Genomic DNA, 22,872 nt, shown 5'->3' with positions numbered 1-22,872 from the left:
GCTCATCTGCTTAACACTGAGAGGCGCCGAGCTCGATCCCTTGAGCTGACCTCGATTGAAAATAATTTTTCTGAGTATATCTGTAATGCTGCTGGTCAGACCAGGATTTGTGACTCCTGGTTGATCGTTTCCTATCAGAGTTTGCCAATTTTCTCTGATTTCATTGTTGAAACGATTCCCGATTAAAAATTGGCTAAAAATCCTTCCTACCCACTATGTCACCACTATTTGAGTATGATTAATGTAAATATTACAATAAAAATGTATGTACAATTCATAGATGTCTCGTTAATTGTCGAGTTTAAGTCAGTGTCTCGTAATTTAGCGACTTATATAATAAAAAATGCTGTATTGTTTGTAATTTGGCCAGGAAGGCGCATTGGGGTTTACCTGTAATGCCTTCCTGGTATGAAATAAAATAAATAAAATAAAATAAAATAAATAATGAATTTTTTTGGGTGAGTGATAATAACAAATTTTTCTTTAATGCTTCATATAGCACATTGTTCATAACGTTTTCTGTATCTAATCTTTATTCAGGATTCAATGTTTTTAAACCGTCACTCCAGTACGCACACATTGGATGGAAAGAAGTTTGGGGAGATTCAACTATGGGCCGAGACAAAATAATAAAAAGATTTAATTTAAACACAATCAGCCGAGACACAATTTAAACACAATCATAAAAAAAAACTAGTTTGAGAAATAATAAATCAAAATTAATCATACACAATTACGGTCACGGTGGCAGTGGGGTGACTCTATTTTGGGGCTGTGCAAGAGAAGTAGTTGACATACTTACTAGCGCATTAGACGAAACATCTAAAAGTAAACTATAATTAATATTATCTGTACTAGAATGTTGCATGTATTGAAGATATATTATATCAAATCAAAATCAATTACATCTTTTACTAAACCTTTGTAAGGCAGGGAAGGTATGTTGACCGTATCCCGGCCTAACGAAACACATGTTGTGTAGTTTGTAAGAGGATCGTTTATTTTAGTTCGATTTGGTACAATTGTTATTGTATGTACGAAGAGGTTGATTCTTCGGAGAAGTATGATGGTCGAACTCCAGTGAAATACTCTGGTGTTGGTACTGGCGTATCGCTTTATATACCTTCTGGCTTGAAGTGTGTCGTGTGCATATATTTTGTTCTTCGGTTCCCGGACACACGTGTTTGATCTATTTTCGAGGCGCGTGCTCGGGGTCAGCGTGCCGTGGTTTTCGTTCGTGGTTTTATGGGTTTGTAGGAATCTCGTCACTGCAAATCGAAGCCATCGAAACATCTATTGCGACGGAGAATACATTTCTCACGCTCAACCATTGACATCACCTCAAGTCGAAGAACACCTGCAGCCATTAAACTAAATCGAGTGGAACGACGCCAAACATTCGAGAAAAGTCCACCCTAAACAACAAACCACATTCCTCGCATAACTCGCACACGTAAACACCACCTGCGACAAGTCACGTGGATCCCCAAAAACAATATAAAAGGAGGTCCACCCCAAACAACTTCAGTCGACCCACAGCAACAAGAGTCCACACACAGCAGCGGACCAGTCGACATCCAGCATCTGAACAGCTACCACTACACTACCCTACAATGGAAGAACGCTTGCAACTCAGCCGAATGCCGAGCCAGCAACACACTGCCATATCCAGAGACATCTGAACATAGCCGAATGCCGAGCCAGCAACACACTGCCATATCCAGAGACCTTCTGAACATAGCCGAATGCCGAGCCAGCAACACACTGCCATATCCAGAGATATCTGAACATAGCCGGATCCAGAGCAACGACAAATTGCAGATCCAGCGGCCATCACGACACCAAGTCAACAGCCAATAGCCGCTTCGAGAAAACTTCCTCAAATATTCTAATACACTTGTACAATATTTAGGCAAACAATAAAACAACTTAAAACAAGCACAACAGTGTTTCGTTAGGCTGGGATACGGTCAACACTACCTACCCCGCCTACATCACTGCTGGATTTCGTTCGTTTTACGATTGAGCGATGATTTTTTTCTTCTGGAATAATCAAAGGGGACTGAACGATAGCTGCAGCAGCTGTAATGTGTGTATATGTATGGGTGACCACTGGCTGTGTGTGTGTGTCGTCGTCTCGATCAGCTTGCTCTGGAACGGTGCGGGGTGGGGGAATTATACAAAGAGTAACGGTTATGATATCGTTTTTATTGATGAATAGATGGCGCGCCGGGGAGTTTCTCGGCACCTGTGCCCCTTTATGGCGGAGGCTGTGGATTGAGTAGGCTGTGGCTGGTCAGGAAGGGTAGACCAGCCACGCCAAGACCTTCTCGGTCGGAGTCTCACGAGCGTCTGAGAGCTCGCCGTGTTCGAGGCTTGGGTCGAACACGTGGTCGAGTATAGTCGGTGTGGTACGACTATGGAAGAAGCCATACTCCTCGGAGGACTTCTATGATGCCAATGAGCGCTCGCCGTGATCGGTTGGGTGGATCACGGGGCCAGCCTGCCTTAGTTCGAGGCCGGCTTTTACGAGGGAAGCTGCATCTGGCGGTCCGCGCCGGGATCACCGGGCGCCGGACCCACGGGAGACTCTAGAGCGACTGACAGATGATCAGAGTAAAAGAGAGAAAACAAAAGCCGAAGCCGTAAGAGGACAACCAACGGCCATGAGGGTTTTTGGCTCGGACAGGGACGTTACCCTCGAGTAGCCAAGATAATTTTCAGGGGAGATTGATTCTGGGTCATTGGTTTATATACATACATTGAAGTTCGACAGGTGTCTTTTTTTTCAGACACGTGTCGTAGTTGCATTGATGACATCACTGCTGGATTTCGTACAGTAGTAAAATGTTTAATTTAAATTCAAGTAGTCAATAATCATCCACTAGCTAAAAACTGTAGTGCTTCCATTGTAACTTACCATTTTTTTTACGTAAATCTTATCTAGCTTACTAAGCTTTCAATAGGGCAATCACGCGAGGATCAATAGGGCAATCACGCAATTAAAAATTCGGAAAATGATGCAACATGACGTAAATGCATTGAACATAAAAATGTCGAGTTTGGACCAAAATAGTGCGGCTGACGTCTCTCTCGTGGAGATTTGCACAATCGAAGTAGCTGCTGTTGCTGGTTGTCGGTATGGCGGGCCACGTGGAGCGTGTGCCTGAAAGCATCGAGTTTCCCAAAGAAGAAGAACGTATCCTCGAGTATTGGAAAAAGATTGATGCTTTTCGCACATGCCTCAAACAATCCAAAGGAAAACCCAGGTTATACCAGTCTTAAGTTCATATATTAGGTTAGGTTAAATATTTTGATACTATTTTACATTTATGTGAGGCACGCCCACTTCGAACACATTCAACTCATATTTTGAGTATTTTTCCTTCACTAGATGTTATTAATTTGTTTCGCTTTATATTACATCCATGGCCTATATATGTAATATACTTATAATTTAATACTCAAAAAATTGCATATTTCAGATATTCATTTTATGATGGTCCTCCGTTCGCTACTGGCTTACCTCATTATGGTCATATCTTAGCCGGTACAATCAAAGATATCGTCACTAGATATGCTCATCAACAGGTTATCATTCTTCTCCTTTTTTATGTATAAAAGTTGGTTGTGGTTTATTGACGATGTTTTGCTTTGTAGGGATTTTATGTGGAGCGGAGGTTCGGTTGGGATTGCCACGGTCTTCCCGTCGAGTTTGAGATCGATAAGCTTTTAGGAATCAAAGGGCCTGAGGATGTTGCTAAAATGGGCATCGATAAATATAATGCAGAGTGTCGAAAAATAGTCATGAGATATTCAGACAGCTGGGAGCAGATTGTTACTAGAATGGGAAGATGGATCGGTGAGGATTTATATTATAATCTGATGTACGTATGTGTGTGATGTTATGAATTAATGTTTATTTGTTTTTTAGATTTCCAAAATGATTATAAAACTCTGTATCCCTGGTTTATGGAATCTATTTGGTGGGTTTTTAAAGAGCTGTATAATAAAGGGCTCGTGTATCAAGGAGTTAAAGTTATGCCGTATTCCACTGCTTGCAATACTCCATTGTCTAATTTTGAATCGGGTGAAAATTATAAAGAGGTTGTTGATCCAGCTGTGGTGGTCACTTTTCCTTTGGAAGACGGAAGCTCAATGTTGGCTTGGACGACAACACCGTGGACTCTTCCTAGTAATATGGCACTTTGCGTTAATCCGAAACTAACCTATGTTAAAATCATGGAAACGAAAACTGAAAATGTATACATACTGCAAGAGAATAGGTTGGAGGCTACGTTTAAAACTGAAGATCAGTACAAAATTCTAGAAAAATTCTTCGGAATAAAATTGAAAGGTTTAAAGTACAAACCACTGTTCGACTACTTCACCGACCAATCAGCAAAAGGTGCTTTTCAAGTTTTGGTCGACAGTTATGTCACGGATAATTCCGGAACAGGTGTTGTCCATCAAGCGCCATACTTTGGAGAGGACGATTTCAGAGTTTGCTTAGCTGCCGGAATCATCACTAGAGACCAAGAAGCAATATGCCCGGTAGATGCTAGCGGGAAATTCACATTGCCGGTGACTGACTTTGTCGGTCAATACGTTAAGGATGCAGATAAGAACATAATAGCTGTTTTAAAAGCGAAAGGTCGGTTGCTACAAAGCGGCCAAGTCAAACATAGCTATCCGTTCTGTTGGAGGTCGGATACGCCGCTTATTTACAAAGCGGTTCCTTCTTGGTTTGTCCGAGTCGAGCACATGTCCCAAAATTTATTAGAAAGCAGTGGATCCACTTATTGGGTGCCGGAATTTGTAAAAGAAAAACGATTTGGGAATTGGTTAAGGGATGCTAGAGATTGGGCAATCAGTAGAAACAGGTATTGGGGAACGCCTATTCCCTTATGGATATCACAAGACGGAAAAGAAATCGTTTGCGTGGGAAGTATTGAAGAACTGTGTAAGCTCACCGGTGAAAAGGTCACCGACATTCACCGAGAGAGCATCGATAATTTGACAATACCGTCAAGTCGACCTGGTCAACCTCCGCTACGGAGAATAAACGAAGTCTTCGATTGTTGGTTCGAGTCCGGCTCTATGCCTTACGCACAGCAGCATTATCCATTCGAAAACGTTAAAGAATTCGACGAATACTTTCCTGCTGACTTCATAGCGGAAGGTATCGATCAGACGAGAGGATGGTTCTACACGTTATTGGTGATATCAACGGCCCTATTTAAAAAGCCACCGTTTAAAAACCTCATCGCTAATGGCTTGGTGCTTGCTTCAGACGGTCAGAAAATGTCAAAGAGTAAAAAGAATTATCCAGATCCGTTGGAGGTGGTGAAAAAATACGGCGCCGACGCTTTGAGGTTATATTTGATCAATTCACCGGTCGTGCGAGCAGAAAATCTTCGATTTAAAGAGGACGGCGTGCGAGATGTCATCAAAGACGTCTTCCTACCTTGGTACAACGCGTACAGATTCCTGATGCAGAATATAGAGCGAATAGTTCAAGAAGATAAAATCAATTACGTTTACGATCCAAAATTAGCGTTCACCACGTACAAATCCGACAATATCATGGATAAATGGATACTATCATTCACGGAATCGCTTTCACTGTTTGTTAAAACTGAAATGAAAGCGTATAGATTGTACACGGTCATTCCGCGTTTGACCAAGTTCATTTCAAATTTGACTAATTGGTACGTGCGGATGAATCGCAAGAGGTTGAAAGGCGAAACGGACGAGAAAGATTGCAGAATAGCTTTGGATACTTTATGCGGCGTACTTATGAGTATGATCAGTTTGATGGCGCCGTTCACGCCATTCCTCACCGAGCTCATGTATCAGACTTTGAGCAAGATCACGGTCGACAGAGGCGAGGAAAGCATTCATTATACGATGATGCCGAGCCCTCGGCTCGAATTAGTCGACGTCGATATCGAAAGAGCGGTGCAACGGATGCAAAACACCATTGAATTAGGAAGGGTGGTGCGCGATAGGAAAAACATTCCTATGAAATATCCACTGCCCGAACTGGTCATCATTCATCAAGATCCTAATTACTTGTCGGACATACTTTCATTAGAAAAGTACGTTTTGGAAGAGATGAATGTTAGAAAAATCACTGTGAGCACTGATAAAGTTAAATACGGTATATCTTTGAGAGCTGAACCGGATCATAAGACGTTGGGCGCTAGACTTAAAGGCGATTTTAAAGCCGTCACTCAGGCTATTAAAGCGTTGAGCGACGACCAGGTTCAAGCTGTAATTTCCAAAGGATATTTAGAGACGACAGGACATCAAATAGATTTGTCGGAAATAAGACTCATATTCCAGTCTACAGGTGCTAGTGATAAGTACGAAGCTCACAGCGACAATGATGTGCTGATTCTATTAGATATTTTGCCCGATCAGGAGATGATGGATGTGGGTATCGCTCGCGAGATAATAAACAGAGTGCAGAAGCTCAGGAAGAAGGCTCACTTAGTGCCGACGGATGAAATCGATGTGTATTATTCGGTGAGCGATTTGAAGAGTGAGATACAGCGCGTTGCATCGTCGCACAACAAATTCATCGAAACTTCATTAAAAGCTACTTTCAATCAGTCGAAAAAAGGCGATGATTTAAAGAACGTCGTAATCGAGGAAGTCGTCGAATTGAAAGATGTTAAATTAAATTTGATCATTACGTCTAAGAATGTTGTTCCGGCTGCCGTAGTCGGTGATGCTAAGCCAGCATTGCCTTGGGCTAATGTTGCGTTGCTGAACTTGAAACCGAGGTACGGTGCCGTGTCTTCAGATGGTATGGTGCTATTGAAAGACTTCAAAGGCAATGCTGTAACGCTTGATAATCTATTACAAGAAATCACCATACTGTTTGGATTGTACGGAATGAAATTTGATCTGTGGTGTGACAATAAATGCTTGACGAATGCCGATTTGCAATCCGTCGCTGGTAAAACTATTGTCGTATCACCGACGCCGCCAGGTGAAGGCATCGATGTGAAATCATCGCCGAATTGTAAATTCGTCAACAAAAACGTCAATGGAAAAGATGTGACGCACATTTTGGAGAATCCTAGCCGATGTCCAATTTAAGAATTGAGATCCAACAACGATTTGTGAATTATATTTATTTTCATTATTTATAATGCTGTAAGAAATTTGAGAGTTGTGGTAAATAAAACATCAAAATGCACAACTGGCTTTTAATTGTACAAATATAACATTATGGAAAGTGAATATTCTACGGTGGTTTTATTACATCTACACATACATAGTTAAGTTTATAGGGTTGCCTTTTTTTGTTTGTCTTTCAATAACTTGAAGTTTCTTCGGTGGTCTTATTTTTCTTCCGTGCTTGCCAGTCTTACGTTGCCACAAGCCTGATCTAGGTCTGTTTCCGAGCCACCTATTTCTTTGAGCTGACCCGATAGGTGTTGACGAGTGTTCTACGTTGGAAATCCGACCTAAAAACATTCATTATAATATAAATAATTGAAACATATATATGTATGTATATCGGAGTAATTTATTTAAAGTTTAGACCATTGTGGAAATACAAGAATTCCCATAATGAGGCATAAAATTAATACATAATACATAATAAAAAAAATAACAGCAAAAGTTCAAACAATAGTAGAAGTAATCACAAAACAATACAATAGTTAAATATAAGGAGAAAAATTGGGAATGTCACAAGAACTAGCCGGGAATACAAAACACTATTTTTTGTTTTTGTTTAAAAGGGTTAGTTGGAAGTTTGCTGAATTTTAAATCGGTAAAATTGCGAGCTAAAAACTCGCTACTATTATTTACTCGTATTTACACGGATCTGAATTGAATCAATAGGGATAATACATTAAATTGTCTTTATGTGAGAATGAAATAAAATTCCACTTATAAAAATCATATTTCGACTATTCAGTTATCAATAGAATTTTTGTTATTAATAGACAAGAATAGTCGAAATATGATTTTTCTTAGTGTAATTTTATTTAATTCTCATATAAAGACAATTTAATGTATTATCCCTATTGACTCAATTCAGATTCGTGTACATACGAGTAAATAATAGCGAGTTTTTAGTTCGCAATTTTACCGATTTAAAATTCAGCACACTGCCAATTAACCCTTTTAAACTAAAACAAAAAGTAGTGTGGCCAAAACACTATCCCAATAAACATGTTTCAATAGAAAAGACTCAATATAAAATATTATTGACAGTGGGAAAAAATCCCAAGTGAAAATACATACTTTTGACTTCTGATTTGAACTGGATGACTACTTAGAGAGATTTGAAAGCTGAAAAGTACTACAAATGAAAGATAAAATACCCGACTATAGATTCCAATATTCATTTTGAACAGGAAATTGACAGATTTTGAGACATCGACCGAACAACACCAAGATATAGAAAAATCGCGCGATTTAAAAAACACATCTATCTCCGAATCTCGAGCCAATCAACATTTTTTATTACCAGATTCGTGTTTACTGGGCATATTTCTATAAGAAAAGTCATATCTCGTCTCTGAACCATTTTTCGTGTTGAACATACGCTCACCGAGATGGAAAATATCACGTTTTCATTAAGTCGGATTGCTCTTGGAATAGGAGCCATCCGATTATAAACTGTACGGGCAGGAGGTAATAAATTGATATTACAATTATGCTTACCGACTACAGCTACACATTTTTCATCAAAAGCGAAATCTCTTTTCGACGGCATTTTAACTACTACTTTGTCCTCAGATTTCCTTAATATTGTGCCGAAAGTCCCAGCTGCATGAATATAGGACGCACCGTTGCCTAAAAACCGAAATTATACTTTTCCGAGACATATTGGTGATTAGTTTGACGAATTGACGGGTGTTTTTCATTACCTGGGAATTTTTCAACACAACTAATTATCGTTCCGACTGGTAAGGCACCTAATGGATATGCATCTCCTTCGTTTGGTCTCACTGTTGATGTAAGCTCGTCGTTAATATGTATATGTAATGGGATTTTTGAAACGCGATAAAAGTATACTGACCGGGTATCCTAGGTATGTATCTAGAGCTTCTTATAATGTCTCCAGCTTTCATATTTTCAGTGGCTATAATGTATTTCAACACATCTCCAGTACCGACTAGTGCAATCTTGGCTGTTCGGCAACCGTCATCCATGATCTGAAACATTTATAAATGTTTCAATCGCGCAATAAATAAATAAAACACCAATTATATATCCAATGGGATTAAACCTGAATGATTTTTTCCTCCATCGGTGGGTCTACCATGGGCCCATTTCTTCGGAATTGCACCCAATGATATTTTTGTTTGATACCTCCCCCAATTCCTTTGGCAACGATTCTTCCTAAAATCGTATAATTGACATGTTTTCTCACGAGAATTTTATAACTTAAGTTCAGATAAAAATAAATTTAAGTGTACCGGTAACGGGATCTCTGCCAGCAAGATTGGTGACATTGAGCGGCTCGATGGTATATTTTTTCGGTTTGTGAACTATTCGACGGTAGCTTTTACCAGTGCCTGGCTTCGGCTTTTCGACATTGGGTACGTGAAGAGAGCGTATTGGTCCTCCACTGATAGCTCCTGTCACTCCACATAGTCGGGCAGCCACTCCTGCACTCGAGCTGATGGCTGCCCTCGCTAGAGCCAACATCGTCGCTATTTTGTCTAGATCTGTGCAATGAATAGCAACAGAGGATCACGTTATATTGTTCTAACCTAAAACAGCTGTAAAAGTTATTTCATCACATAAAATCATTTGAATTATGACCATGACTATAATAAGTTTTGAATATATTCATGTTCAAAATGTTTGAAAAAGAATTATTACAATGTTCGGTAGGTAGGGTGGGTTCAGAGAATCAAATGAAAGGAAAAAGTCGATTATTCAACGATTCAGGAGGTCCACACGGAAATGTCGTTCAATCCAGAATATATGATCTACCGTTTGTATCTCCTTACAAAGGACAAGTTGCACGGCATAGCCTTTCCAATCCGTTAGTGTGTCTATTGTCTAGGCACTTAAAGGTCTACCTTGGCGTATTTATTGTAAAAGCATGAACTCACCCAGGTCTGAGAACTCCAGCGTATCCTTTGTTTGGGCAATTACCGATTCTCATTAATCTAATCCGGGATTTCTATTCTCTACCTATGAATCCTATTACACTGGATATTCTCTCTAATATTCCCATGACACAATACTTATTGTGACATATATGTATGTGTTTTATAAATATATAAATTCGGCGATGAAATACACTGAAAAAGTTGTGCAAACAAGTCTTGAGATATTGTAAGTTGTATATTATATAAAATATTTGAACTCACAAACAATCAGCGGTGTCACCCTAATGGTTTCCATGAGTTTCCGGAAACCCGATGTTAAAAATCAAAAGTTTCTGGAAACTTGTTATTTAATCTAAAAATTCATATAATTTTTGTCAAAAACTATACAAATTCAATGAACTTTCATATAATAGTGCCTTATATAAGACAGGGAAGGTATGTTGACCGTATTCCGGCCTAACGAAACACATGTTGTGTAGTTTGGAAGAGGATCGTTTATTTTTGTTCAATTGTTACAATGTTTATTGTATGTACGAAGAAGTCGAGCTTCGGAGAAGTGATCTGGTTGAACTCCAGAGGTTCACTCTGGTGTTGGGAGCTGGTGCGTCGCTTTATATACGTTTTGGCTTGAAGCGTGCCGTGTGCAGATGCTTTGTCTTCGTTTCCAGGACACGTGTCTTTGGTACACGTCTGGTTTATAGCTATGGGGTCAGCGCCAGGACGTCGTTCGTTTAAGAATGCGGTCGTGTGCCACGCGTAAATGACTTTTCAGACATGTATTACGGTTGCCTGATGACATCACTGTTGGGTTTCGTTCGTTTTACGATCGAGCGATGAACTCTTTTATCTGGAATGGTTGTAGGGGACGTTGCCCTTGAGTTAAGCATGTTTGTATAGGAGCGACGATGATTGGTGTGAAATGTATGAGATCACAGGTTTTGATTCGTAATAGCACAAGTTGTGCTAGATTCCTATATATACATATATATATTCAAAATAATTTATTGAAAAAAAAAAAATTGGTAACTCATTGTTATAAAATTCGGGTGACATCACTGCAAACAATGGTGACAAATAAAGGTAGGTAGTTAAATTTTAGATCTGTTTCAACAATTAAATGGCAAACTCCGATAGGAAACGATGTTGGACTTCACATCGCAAAAATACTGTTAAGTTATTAAGAGAGACGCCCGTAGACCGATGACGTCATGGTGACGCCGACCAATGGTGGAGTCGGGCGTTGCGGCCAATGGCTGCGCCAGACTCCTCGACCAATGATAATACGTGTATGTTATAAGTATGGTACGCTCTCGATCGGTGGCATTCGGATCCTGGCCTCCACCTGACGAGCAGCTAATAAAGATTTGGAACCTGCCTGCGTGTTTTCTTGTACCTCTGAACACTCTTCAATACTTTAGGGGGGTTGAAGGTTTTGGACCGTTTCCCGGCCTATGGAAATTCAGTTGTATTTTGAAGAGGATCTTTATTACTCGATTAATACAGGTGTATTTGTATTTACATTGAAGTAGGTAGAGGATTCACTGGAACGAGCTAGGTCGAGTTCCTGAAGCTCGCTGGGATCTGGGAACGATGCACTGGTTTATAAAGGTGGTGCTTGAGCAACGCGTAGCTGGGCTGGTGAGATCACGTTCTGGAAGATTCCGACGGGGTCGAGGTCTTCCTTTGTGTTCTATGTTTGATGCGTAGTTGCGTAGCTCCTTGGGATTTCCCGTGTACTCGTGATTGCGTATCTGGAACGAGTCGAATCGCCTTTATGGGTAAGCTGGACGAAGTATTTCGACCATGGCTAACTTTCGTGTACGAGAAGAGGACGCGATGATGTCATTTGTACAGATTAAGTTCGATGAGGGAAATAGGTGATATCACAAGTCGTGCTATATCTCTACTGTACAGACTCCAGGGGTCCCCAACTCGAGGGACACCGGAAGTCGGTTTGTGAGAAGCTCGTGGTAAGCGTGGGCGGGGCTGGTTTCCTCAAGGTGCCTTCCTTCGTCATCGGTGGTCTGGTCTCTGCTGATGTCGGCTGCTCTGCTCTGTTCCTTTCTCCTTCGTAGTGTGCGTGGGATGCGTGATGTGGAAAAAGGGAGGGAAATTGTAAACCAATGAAAACAGGGCGTAAATATGATTACAATGATTATATTTCCACGTTGAATGTACATAGAGCAAACAGGGGAAAGAGGGGGGAGTAAACAAAGAAACCACGCGTGCCTTTTGAGGTTAGCCACGCGTAGCTGAGTTGTCTGCCTTCTGGACGAAGACAGACCAGACTTCCTCTGGCGCACACCGGACGGATACTGAAGCTGGTCTCCAAGTATCGTCTCAACCCACCAGTCTCTAGCTGGTGGTCGGTGGCAAGGAGCGAGGGCCCCGCAAACACCCGGTGTTTGCGCGCCAAAACCGTTATCGACTACTGACAGTTTGTGGGCCGTCAGGGTGGCCAGCACAAAAATATATCGGCCAACTCGTGGGTCGTAAGGCCACGAAAGCCGATTGAATGATAGCTTCAGGAGCTGCAATGTGTGTATATATATATGGGTGACCAGTGGCTGTGTGTGTGTGTCGTCGTCTCTCCTTCAGCTCGCTCTGGAGCACGTGCTGGAACAGGGCGGGGTGGGGGATTAGACAAGTCAATTCGGTTTTATCCTTGTTTATTAAGGAGTAGATGGCGAGCCGGGGTTTTTCTCGGCACCTGTGCCCCTTTATGGCAGGGGCTGTGGATGAGTACGCTGGCTGGTCATGCAAGGTAGACCAGCCACGCCAAGACTGTCTCGGCCGGCGGATGGCGGGCGTCTGGGTTTGACAGATGAGCGCGCCTCGTAAAATGAGTGCGCACCCGTAAGAGCCCAAAACACGGCCATGTGGGTTTTTTGGCTCGGACACCGATCATCAGACATACATAGTCTGAACATCTACAATACTTAAATGTGTACAAATTCAAAATCTTCTAATCGCTTGGAACATACACAAACCACTGAGTTATACTGCTAAATTATATAAATTAAATGTATATAGGCGACAACCTTAGAAGGGCTAAGAGCCACGTAGTATTCCCGTTAAAGTTTGTTCTTTTTATTTACTTTCAACTTTAATTATTTGATTTTTTATAGTGGTAATACCAGTTTGTCTGCGTACTAGCAACACTGTCAAACCACAATGCGTTCGGTTTGACAGCTAGAGGGGGCGCGCCGAAATGTCAGAATCAGGTGTCGGGAGCTCTGAAGCTGCGGGGAGTGCGGGAAATTCGGGGAGTGCGGGGATTGCTGGGACGTCGACTCCTGAACCTGGAGAAATATTCGTGCGGTGGTCAGGCCGAGAATGGCGTCTGCCGAAACTTGAAACCACGGCTCATCTCTCCGATCTCAAACAACAGATTCAGCTCGTAACCGGAGTACGCCCGCATAGGCAGAAATTACTCAACCTAAGACACAAAGGTAACTTGATGCATCACATTGATCTATTACGCGATCCAATTTCATTCCCATCCCCGTATAAGATATCATGCAAAGATAGGGCTATCTATTGTTTCATTCGTCAAATTTATAATCTCCAATACTATTTATATATGTAGGTAAAATGCCAGAGGATGACTGTCTCGTTGTCGATTTGAACTTGAAGCCAAATTTTAAAATAATGATGATGGGCTCTCTAGAAGAAGACATTAAAGACGTATGCACGAAGCCTGCCGACGCTGAAGATGTCATAAACGATCTCGATATAGAAGACGAAGAAGTCGCTATAGAAAGTGCCGACGTAAAAAAATTGTGCAATTTTTAAACATTATTTTTTTCTGCATATATGTACGTATGTATCTAATATTATGTGAATATTTTAGGTGTATCTTAAAAAAATTGATAAAAGAATTAAAGAATATAAAATCACAATGATCAATGAGCCGAGACCGGAGAAGAAGCTCTTGGTGTTGGATATTGATTATACGTTATTCGATCATAGATCTGCCGCTGAAACTGGTAACGAATTCGTTGATTGTTAAATATACCTACATTGTATATTAGAATTGTTAAGTACTGAATACATTGTCTATAATGTGATGTAAAATTTTTCCATTCTAGGATATGAACTGATGCGGCCGTATTTGCACGAGTTTTTAACTTCGGCTTATTTCCACTACGATATAGTTATTTGGTCGGCGACCGGTATGAAATACATAGAGGAAAAGATGAAGTTGTTGAACGTTACGAATCATTTGGATTATAAGATTTTATTTTATATGGATCACTTAGCCATGATTACGGTGCATACGCCGAAATATGGAATTATAGACGTAAGTTTTTAGAGGGGTGCGTGTGTATTTGTGTCGATGGTTTTGTTTTATGGTTTTTTTTTGTTCCAGGTAAAGCCTTTAGGAGTCATATGGGGGAAGTTTAAGCAGTATAGTTCCAAAAATACAATCATGTTCGATGATATTCGTAGGAATTTCATAATGAATCCAAAAACCGGCCTGAAAATCAGACCTTTCCGCCAAGCTCACTTGAACCGGGGGAAAGATAGGGAGCTTTTGCATTTGGCTGTGTATTTGAAAAATATAGCTATGCACTGTGAAGATTTCAATGAACTCAATCACAAGGATTGGGAGAATTATAAACCATCGAGCTCTAGCCGACATCGGAAATCTAGCGCGAGCAAGAGAAAAGCCGACGATGTTCAAGAATCGGACGGCAAAATAGACTGACTGTTAAAGCCAAAATCAACTGAAATTTTCTATTTTTGTTTTTTTAATTAACGATTTTGTATTCAAATTTTAATAAAATTGCTATTTTTTTTTGTATTATACTCAACATTTGCATTTTTTATAAGGTTTTTATTATTTTTTTGCACTGAAAAAGGTTTGTATACGTGATATAATGAATCAATTTAATTTCGTATTTTGGGGACCAAAGTTTTCCTTTGAAGATTTAATGCGATCATAAGAAGCTTATATTGTGATCAAACAAAATACAATACTTAATACTGCAAAGTGCTCTTTTCGCTCAGAATACGTGTAATTGTGATATTAAAATGTATTAAAATTATAAATTGCATTTATTACAATAAATTGATATGGTATTACTACTTGATTATTTTTACTTTTTTTTTATTTGTACATTTTATGTAACAGCAGATGAAGTTATTCGACCTTGAGATTTCAACTGGTTTGTATCTAAGTGTCGATCCCTGATCAAATTATCATGGTTTTAAAAAAAATATTTGTGTATTTTAATGAAAATTCGAGCACCATCAATCCTATGACCCTGAAACGGTTCATGAAATACTTGTAACATTGCAAATTTTTTAGTTAACTGGAAATGGTACATTCTTATATAGGTATAGTCCAAAAAACTGTCACATAGCCCTATATGCAGATGATACCGCTTGCTTCACAAGTAGCAAAAGACCAGACACTATTCTTAAAAATCTTGAATTTACAATTTAAAACAATGACTGAACACTTCACTAAGTGGAAAATTCAAATTAATCAAACCAAAACAGACGCCGTATTCTTTAGTGTTAGAAAGCATAAGTCAAGTTCAGATCTGAAAATCCCCTCTGGAGAAAGTCTGAAATGGCAGTCAGTAATAAAATATTTAGGAGTAACGTTCGATAAAAGAATGAGATGGGCACCTCACATTGAGGCAGCGAAATGCAAGGCGATGCGGGGTATATCCTCAATATATCCAATATTTAATCGCCATAGTTCTTTATCAACTCAAAATAAAATAAAATTATATCGCGCGCTTATATTATCATTATTAACCCATGCTTCACCTGCATGGAATAACGCCTCGAATACTAACCTTTCCAAGCTACAAGTAATATAAAATAAATCCCTTAAAATAATTTATAATACACCCATATATACTAACTTGAAAAAACTGCATGCCATATATAATATTCCGTTTGTTACAGACATTACTAACTGCCTAACCAGTAGATTCTATGACAGAATCACTAATAACCATACTAACACACTTGTGAAGAGTCTCGGTGATTACAACAAAATGTCTATACCCTTCAGGTATAAACACAGATTACCTAAACACAATCTGCTTTAGGTCATCGACTTTAGAGAGTCTTTAATCAAAATTATGTATTAGATGTATTATGAGCATTTATAAGAATTGTAAATAGGTTTTTGAGCTATTTTTCCTATTATGCTGTACATTACAATTAGAATAATATAATACTATGATTACTAACCAAATAAAATAAAATTGTAAAATAGAAAATGATCAGTAGATCAGTAGCTATTAAAATACATATGTATTGTGAACATAATTTCGTAATAATAAAAAGCATTTAAAAATCTAAATCAAATATAGGTATAGTTCCCTTGAGACATTTCATTTCGTGTTTAATAAAAAAAAAACATGAGAAAAGTAGGTAGGTAATATTTATTCTTATGATCCAAGAAAGTATCCAAAATCAAATTCAATTATGTATGTATAACAATGATAATACAATAAATATCAAGATGAAGAGGTTATTTCCTTTTCGTGCAGTCATATTTTGCTGACAACTTTACATTTTTGACAATATCTTTTTTTTCTTCGATATAGTTGTAGAATTATGCACAAGTTTATTTTATTTTATTTTTGAAAGAATTTTATTAAAGCTAAAATTATTTTATTATAATTGCACTAGTGTTGAGCCCGATGAAATATCATCGCATGGGATATGGCATATTAAGTTATTAAATAAAAAAAAGTAAAAGAAATGTGTCGGTGGTGTATTCCAGAGCATCGTAACTTTTGGATATTCGCAGCACACATTGTTTACGACTCATAGAGTTTGTCAGCTACGTACATATGTACATATGTACTTCATCGGCAGTCGCTAGTTATTCCGTATATGCATAGGGACAAAACATTAACTAACATCGGTTTTCTCCCTCACACGCGATCTCACTCGCACGCATTAGGCCGAAGTGCTGTTCGGATAGGGTTGCCAGATGATAATTTGATAATCGAGGGCAGATGGGTCTAAAAAGGAGGATTTTCAGAAATTAAACGAATTTTTTATATTAATTTACTTTATTTTAATCATATTTAGCTGAGCTGCCAATTTTGGAAAGACGTTCTTGGTTTTTTAACAAATAATTATAAAAATCTTCACATGTCATGTTTTTGAAGTTGTATTGAGTAAGAATTAAAGATTTAACTGACTGCACACTTAGTCTATTCCTCTCTTTGCTCCACTGAGTATTAATCAGTGAAAAAACTCTTTCCACATTTGCATTATGTGCGCTTATACAAAATAAAACTCGCAGATCTTGAGCAGTTCTGAGAAACATTCAATGTTTTTAACACTTTTGAAGTAGATTGTCCACTGCTCGTGCAACTTCAAATCATATTATGCTTCATCTTCATCTGATTTTGATTTAAGAAATGAAATCAAGTTACAAAATTGATCGTGTAGCTTAACATCTTCAATCTCTACACCTCTGATGCTCAAGAACTCAATGCATGAAACTAAATAATCATAAATAAGTCCCGCCCGATGTTTAGCAAAAAGTACTACTACTTACAGTAGGTAAGGGAGGACGGGAGGACAAAACATGGAAAAGGAGGACATGTCCTCCTTTTGGATACCATCTGGCAACCCTATGTTCGGAGAACACATATTACCGCGGTGCACAGGTTACGATGCTCTGCTGTATTCTATGCTCTACCTATTAACAGAGAAATGTAATGATAATAGAAGGGCCCTTACGAATAAATAATTGTTGTCAATATTACGCGGTACGTCTCTATAAATACGCTACAACGCACGGAATACAATCGGATCAATTTACTTATAAAAATGTATCCCATGTTGTTTATTGTGTGTTTTTGAATGCATTGTGCAATTTTTACCGATGCGTGCTCATCTTGCGAGTAATATAAACAAATAGAGCAGTTTTTATTGCACATACGTCGAGCGCCAAGCATCAAATACGACTGATGCTAAAATTATTTAGGATTGTTTGTGGACAATCATCACTTGACAACTACATATATGACGCCTTAAGCCACTTCTATTAATATAACATTTCTCTGCCTTTTAAATATATTTATATTTCATTTTTTAATAAAACTCCCTACCTACCTACATATAAACAATATAAAACACGGTAAAACGGTGGTAAATTATCTGCCAAAAGGAAACAATGGTAGCAAAAAGTATATATAAAAGTTTTTTCTTTTGTTATTGTATTCGTATATACGCTTTAGCAGTGATTTAGCTATGATGTGCATATGTATGTCGAATCTAAACGACTATTATAGTACGGCGAGCGTTATCTCAGACAGACAGACACACAGAAAGACACACAGACAGACACACAGTCAGACACACAGAATAGCGATATTATACATATGTATGTATATATGATGTTTTCTCTGTATTTTTTCGACCATTGTGGCGCATTAGGGACCTATAATGCCACAATGGTCCAAATTTAAACTTAAATTTAAACCAAATTTAAATAAATAAATGATATCGCCAAAGATAATGCAATCAATACTGAAAAATATTATCGATAGTTGATATCAATATTGAAAAACTAGTGTTGTGCCCGTTGAAATTTCAACGGGTGGTTTCAGAAACAAATTAATACATGATTTAATGAAATCGGGAATTGGAATGAATTAATTAAATAAATTTTCAATAGATGCCGCTAAATGCTCAGAGATTAATTTTCTTAGAGGAAACATTGGTAGCAAACAGTATATATATATATAAGTATTTTGTTGATCTGTTATTATGTTCGTATTATATTAGTACGATTTTTTGGCAGTGTTTTAATTGTGACGTACATAGTATGTCGAATCGAAACGACTATTATAGTACGGCGAGCGTTATCTTACACAGACACACAGAATTGCGATATTATATATGTATATATGATTGGCACATGGGCGGGAATTACAAATACATATTCACATAATTTTTATATACATGATATTCCGGTATACGAACCAGTTGAAGATAATCTCATTGCTACCAGTATCGATGTTTATAAAAGCTTTTATTTCCTTGTAAATATATGTACATACAACAGTAGGTTCTATTTTTTCCCATTCAGGAACATGGAGATATCTTGATTGAGCTTAAATTTTTATACCTTCATACAATAAATGATAAGGTACGGCTGTAGCCAGGATTTTTAGGGGGAGGGGGGCTGAAACACAGGCACAATCCCCCCAAGCGTTTTTTCCAAAGAAAAAACAACTTATTATAAGCTTTTTTTCAGTCTTGGATTTTGCGTAAAACTAGGGTCATTGTACATATATAAATATCAGGTACATAGTCTTCGGCGCATTTAAAATAAATATTAATCCAGTCAATTTCAAATAAAAATCAAATAAAACAATATTGTGTTGAATAGGTTAATCAACTTCGTTATCATTATGATTTTTTTGGATCAAATAATCACGGTTTTTTTCCGACAAAAGTCTTCTCCTGCGACGCTTTAATACAGTTTATACAAAAAGCTTATGAATCATATTGTGAATTTTCAAAAACAAGTCCAAGTTTTTAATTTAGAGGGAGCTGATACCCCTATAGTCCCCCCCCCCTTTCTAAGGCCGTGTGATGAGGTATGATAAATATTAGAAAACCGTTTTTTTTTATAAAGTATGTAGTTCTTATGTAGTATGTAGTATGTATGTACATATGTAGTTCTTATTTTTGGACTTAGAGTATACGGGCGAAAGGAATGAAATGACGATGTGGTTTAATTCACGGCTATTTAACCTTTGAAGGACGGAGTGTCAAGATTGAACGAGTGTCCCGAACCGGAGTCGAGTAAGACCCCAGTATTTTTTAATCAAAATACAGATTTTCTCAATACAAATGGGTTCAATATATATTTTATTAATCATTTTATACATCAACATAAAAAAGTTTTAGTCCTATAGCATGTTTTTGACTATTTTTGTATTAAAAAATAACGTCAAGTATCAACATGCAAACGGACATAGGTAAGGTCAACAGGCGACTGCATGACTCAATAGCCACGCGCCAAAAGCGACGAAAACAATAGTTGACGAAAATACAGCTGTCTCTTTCTCTCGCATTGATTCATCGATCAACAAGAATATGCAAGCGAACAGTCAAAAACATGACTTGTCGAAATGTATAAATGTATTTTTTACGATGTACTCTTTTTAAATTAAATCATACAAAATCTATTAAATAAATTTCTAGTAGTTCATTCTAGGAATACAAGAAATATAGGCCTTGAAAACCACATAGTTATTACGAAAAACGTAAAAATTGAGGCACTCGCATACCCCACTTCGGTGAGGAAGGGTTAAAATGACGGTCGCGAAAGAAGTAAAGTGGTTGCCACCAACATCGTCGAATTGCAATGCCGGTATACCGGTAAATCGGTATTTACCGAAAACTATTTTATCGCTAATTAAGTAGACATACAGGCATATTATTGCATAATATTACATTAACATTTGATGCAAATGGCGTGTTGTGGATTAGCTTGCATGGAATTTGTTTATTTTCAGTATTAAATGTGGCAATTTCAAATTGAAAAATTCACTGGCGACACAAACTAACCAAATCGTAATAAATGCGATCATACAGTTGCTTCAATGATGATCGAGACTTATAAAGGTCTGTTCATACTTAACAGCACTGCACGGCTTCAGCACTGCACGACTCCGTTTCAAATATGTCATTTTATTACATTTCTATTCATATCTACCTACACGTCGAGGTCACGTCACGCTTACAGCACTTTGGCCGAGTGCAAGGCAAAATCGGCCAAAACGTATAAATTACAGGCCATGACGATACGGCGCAATATTGCTTACGTCGTATTGTCGAGTACTTACAATATGAATGCATACACGCGCATTCGTAGCTACGCGTCAGAATACAAGTCAGCAAAAATGTTTCGGCGTTTATCGAACGAAAAATTATGTATAATCGCGTCGTTGTTGGAAGAAGAAGCTCAAGGAGGCAATAAAAAAGCACGGATGCGTTTTGATGAGCATCCCATGTTAAAAAATAGAAAAACCGAAGGAGAGTTTTGGACACGGTATAAGGAGCTTGTGGATGATGGACAAAATTTTTTTAAATATTTCCGTAAAAAATTTTATTTTTTTTAAATATTTGCGCCAAAACCATGTCGAAAGATTGAACAGCTGTCAACTGTCACTATCGATAATTGGTCCAAAACAGCAAAGCGGCAGACTCATGGCACGTAATTCGCGTGTATATTTCCACGATGGCTAAAAAAACGGATACGATACGTTGACGGATGTTGAACAGGAAATGTCGGGTACTGCTGTAAGCCTGCCGTGGCGTAAACGTGACGGTTGGTATGAATATACCCATACAAAATGTACCAAAGAATACTTTTCGTACGGCCGGATACCTGCTGGAGTCGGTACGTGCCGACTAGGTATGAACAGACCTTAAATGGTCCAAATTTTAAATAAATAAATATAATTGGTTAAAAATAAAATCAATTTATTATTACGAATTTACTTTAATGCATTTATATGACATCATTCACCTGAGATTTATTTTTAATTATTTACGATTCAATCCAGGTTAACCTTTTTAGGAAAAGTAACCACATACAGTTGTCTAAATCTACGAAAATATATATTTTTTCATTTATGGGTAAATACCGATACACAGGTAGTAGGAAAAATCATTTACCGTTTATCGGCTTATGAAATTTGACGGTGGATACCTAATGTCATCATATGGGAAGATTTTTCGAAATTTCATATTTACTTATATGTTTCAGCTTAATATTAAGTAACAAAGTATGTAATTTGTTACATATAAGTGTCAGTTTAGGTAATTACTCTTGATCGAATTGTTTTCGGCCTTCTAAATACAAATCAAATATATACATAAAGTTGTTGCCTCTGATTTTTTTTTTGTTAATTTATTTAATATTTGTTTGTCGAATGTTGAACTAGAAATTGTTTAAATCGCCGTTGTTTACTTTCCGAATTGGTTTGACTTATACAGCGATTTGTATTTATAAATTTAAATACAATTTAATGTAAACGTTTCACTCATAGATCAATTGTTATTGAGCAAATCAAAAGTCGGAAACGTTTCGACTTATATATCTTTATTTAAACATAAACGAGTTTTACGTTGTTTATCATACATGCTATTCTCAACATAATTTTTGAATTGAGGTTATGTAGGTCATTTTCGCACAAAATCGATTAAAACTTTTGACATTTGTCGTAAATCAATATAAAAAACGGCCATGACTTACACTATTTCTTTTATGTTTTCAAACTCCCAGCCCCCGTGCAATTAACGCAAAGTGCCTATTAAATAGTCTTTTACGATTCTAAATTTTATAGCGTGCACAATAAAGCGCAATATATAAATTTTTAAAGGGGGAAGTATTTTCGTACAATGGATCGTATTATTATTGCGTCGCAGTGAAATCTATGATTTGTTTGTCTTTTTTTTTGTTTTCGAGACGTATTTATAGTCGACAGTTGGCACGGTCTCTTGTGCCATTTTAAAATTAAAACTGTAACGCCGCGATGATGGAAGGGACTAAATACAAGCGGGGAGGTTATTGAATTTTAAGTCGTTAGGATTAGAGGTTGTTCACACTTTGGACTTGAGAGCTGAATGGATTTTTTTTAACAACCGCAATAACTGTCACACATTCCTCGGAAGCTCGGAATTAATTTTACAATATATACATATTTTACATACATACATACATATTTAAGTATATTTTCTGGAGTAAATCAAAGTCAGTAAATAAGAT

General features: G+C 37.8%; 3 protein-coding genes across 3 annotated transcripts; 2 read left to right on the top strand and 1 right to left on the bottom strand.

Annotated features, from left to right (window-relative positions):
• The first annotated feature begins 1,735 nt into the window (after positions 1 to 1,735).
• On the top strand, positions 1,736 to 7,260 carry IleRS (Isoleucyl-tRNA synthetase). The gene is made up of 4 exons (XM_077435353.1): positions 1,736 to 3,269; positions 3,486 to 3,591; positions 3,661 to 3,862; positions 3,935 to 7,260. The coding sequence occupies exons 1-4, from the start codon at positions 3,142 to 3,144 to the stop codon at positions 7,108 to 7,110; spliced, it is 3,612 nt and encodes a 1,203-aa protein (XP_077291479.1). The 5' UTR covers positions 1,736 to 3,141; the 3' UTR covers positions 7,111 to 7,260.
• mRpL2 (mitochondrial ribosomal protein L2) lies at positions 7,208 to 9,805 on the bottom strand. The gene is made up of 6 exons (XM_077435381.1): positions 9,450 to 9,805; positions 9,260 to 9,372; positions 9,050 to 9,185; positions 8,898 to 8,978; positions 8,692 to 8,823; positions 7,208 to 7,481 (listed from the first exon to the last, which is right to left on the bottom strand). Exons 1-6 carry the CDS (start codon positions 9,679 to 9,681, stop codon positions 7,279 to 7,281), a joined length of 897 nt encoding a protein of 298 aa, XP_077291507.1. The 5' UTR covers positions 9,682 to 9,805; the 3' UTR covers positions 7,208 to 7,278.
• Positions 9,806 to 13,226: 3,421 nt separating this feature from the next.
• Ublcp1 (Ubiquitin-like domain-containing C-terminal domain phosphatase 1) lies at positions 13,227 to 15,192 on the top strand. The gene is made up of 5 exons (XM_077434547.1): positions 13,227 to 13,546; positions 13,684 to 13,865; positions 13,948 to 14,083; positions 14,186 to 14,397; positions 14,467 to 15,192. Exons 1-5 carry the CDS (start codon positions 13,306 to 13,308, stop codon positions 14,803 to 14,805), a joined length of 1,110 nt encoding a protein of 369 aa, XP_077290673.1. The 5' UTR covers positions 13,227 to 13,305; the 3' UTR covers positions 14,806 to 15,192.
• The last annotated feature ends 7,680 nt before the right edge of the window (positions 15,193 to 22,872 follow it).

The sequence above is a fragment of the Arctopsyche grandis genome, chromosome 7 (assembly GCF_051622035.1).
Source record: "Arctopsyche grandis isolate Sample6627 chromosome 7, ASM5162203v2, whole genome shotgun sequence".
NCBI lineage: Eukaryota > Metazoa > Arthropoda > Insecta > Trichoptera > Hydropsychidae > Arctopsyche > Arctopsyche grandis.
This window is presented reverse-complemented; position numbering and strand designations above follow the sequence as displayed.

Bases quoted from the DNA above. Each gene is read 5' to 3' on its own strand.
- IleRS (XM_077435353.1), top strand. From the start codon at position 3,142: ATGGCGGGCCACGTGGAGCGTGTGCCTGAAAGCATCGAGTTTCCCAAA. The intron at 3,270-3,485 runs GTTATACCAGTC...TGCATATTTCAG, and splicing joins CAATCCAAAGGAAAACCCAG to ATATTCATTTTATGATGGTC. The intron at 3,592-3,660 runs GTTATCATTCTT...TTTGCTTTGTAG, and splicing joins CTAGATATGCTCATCAACAG to GGATTTTATGTGGAGCGGAG.
- mRpL2 (XM_077435381.1), bottom strand. From the start codon at position 9,681: ATGTTGGCTCTAGCGAGGGCAGCCATCAGCTCGAGTGCAGGAGTGGCT. The intron at 9,186-9,259 runs GTTTAATCCCAT...TAAATGTTTCAG, and splicing joins TGGAGGAAAAAATCATTCAG to ATCATGGATGACGGTTGCCG. The intron at 7,482-8,691 runs GTAAGCATAATT...GAATGTTTTTAG, and splicing joins AAAATGTGTAGCTGTAGTCG to GTCGGATTTCCAACGTAGAA.
- Ublcp1 (XM_077434547.1), top strand. From the start codon at position 13,306: ATGTCAGAATCAGGTGTCGGGAGCTCTGAAGCTGCGGGGAGTGCGGGA. The intron at 14,084-14,185 runs GTAACGAATTCG...TTTCCATTCTAG, and splicing joins TAGATCTGCCGCTGAAACTG to GATATGAACTGATGCGGCCG. The intron at 14,398-14,466 runs GTAAGTTTTTAG...TTTTTGTTCCAG, and splicing joins CGAAATATGGAATTATAGAC to GTAAAGCCTTTAGGAGTCAT.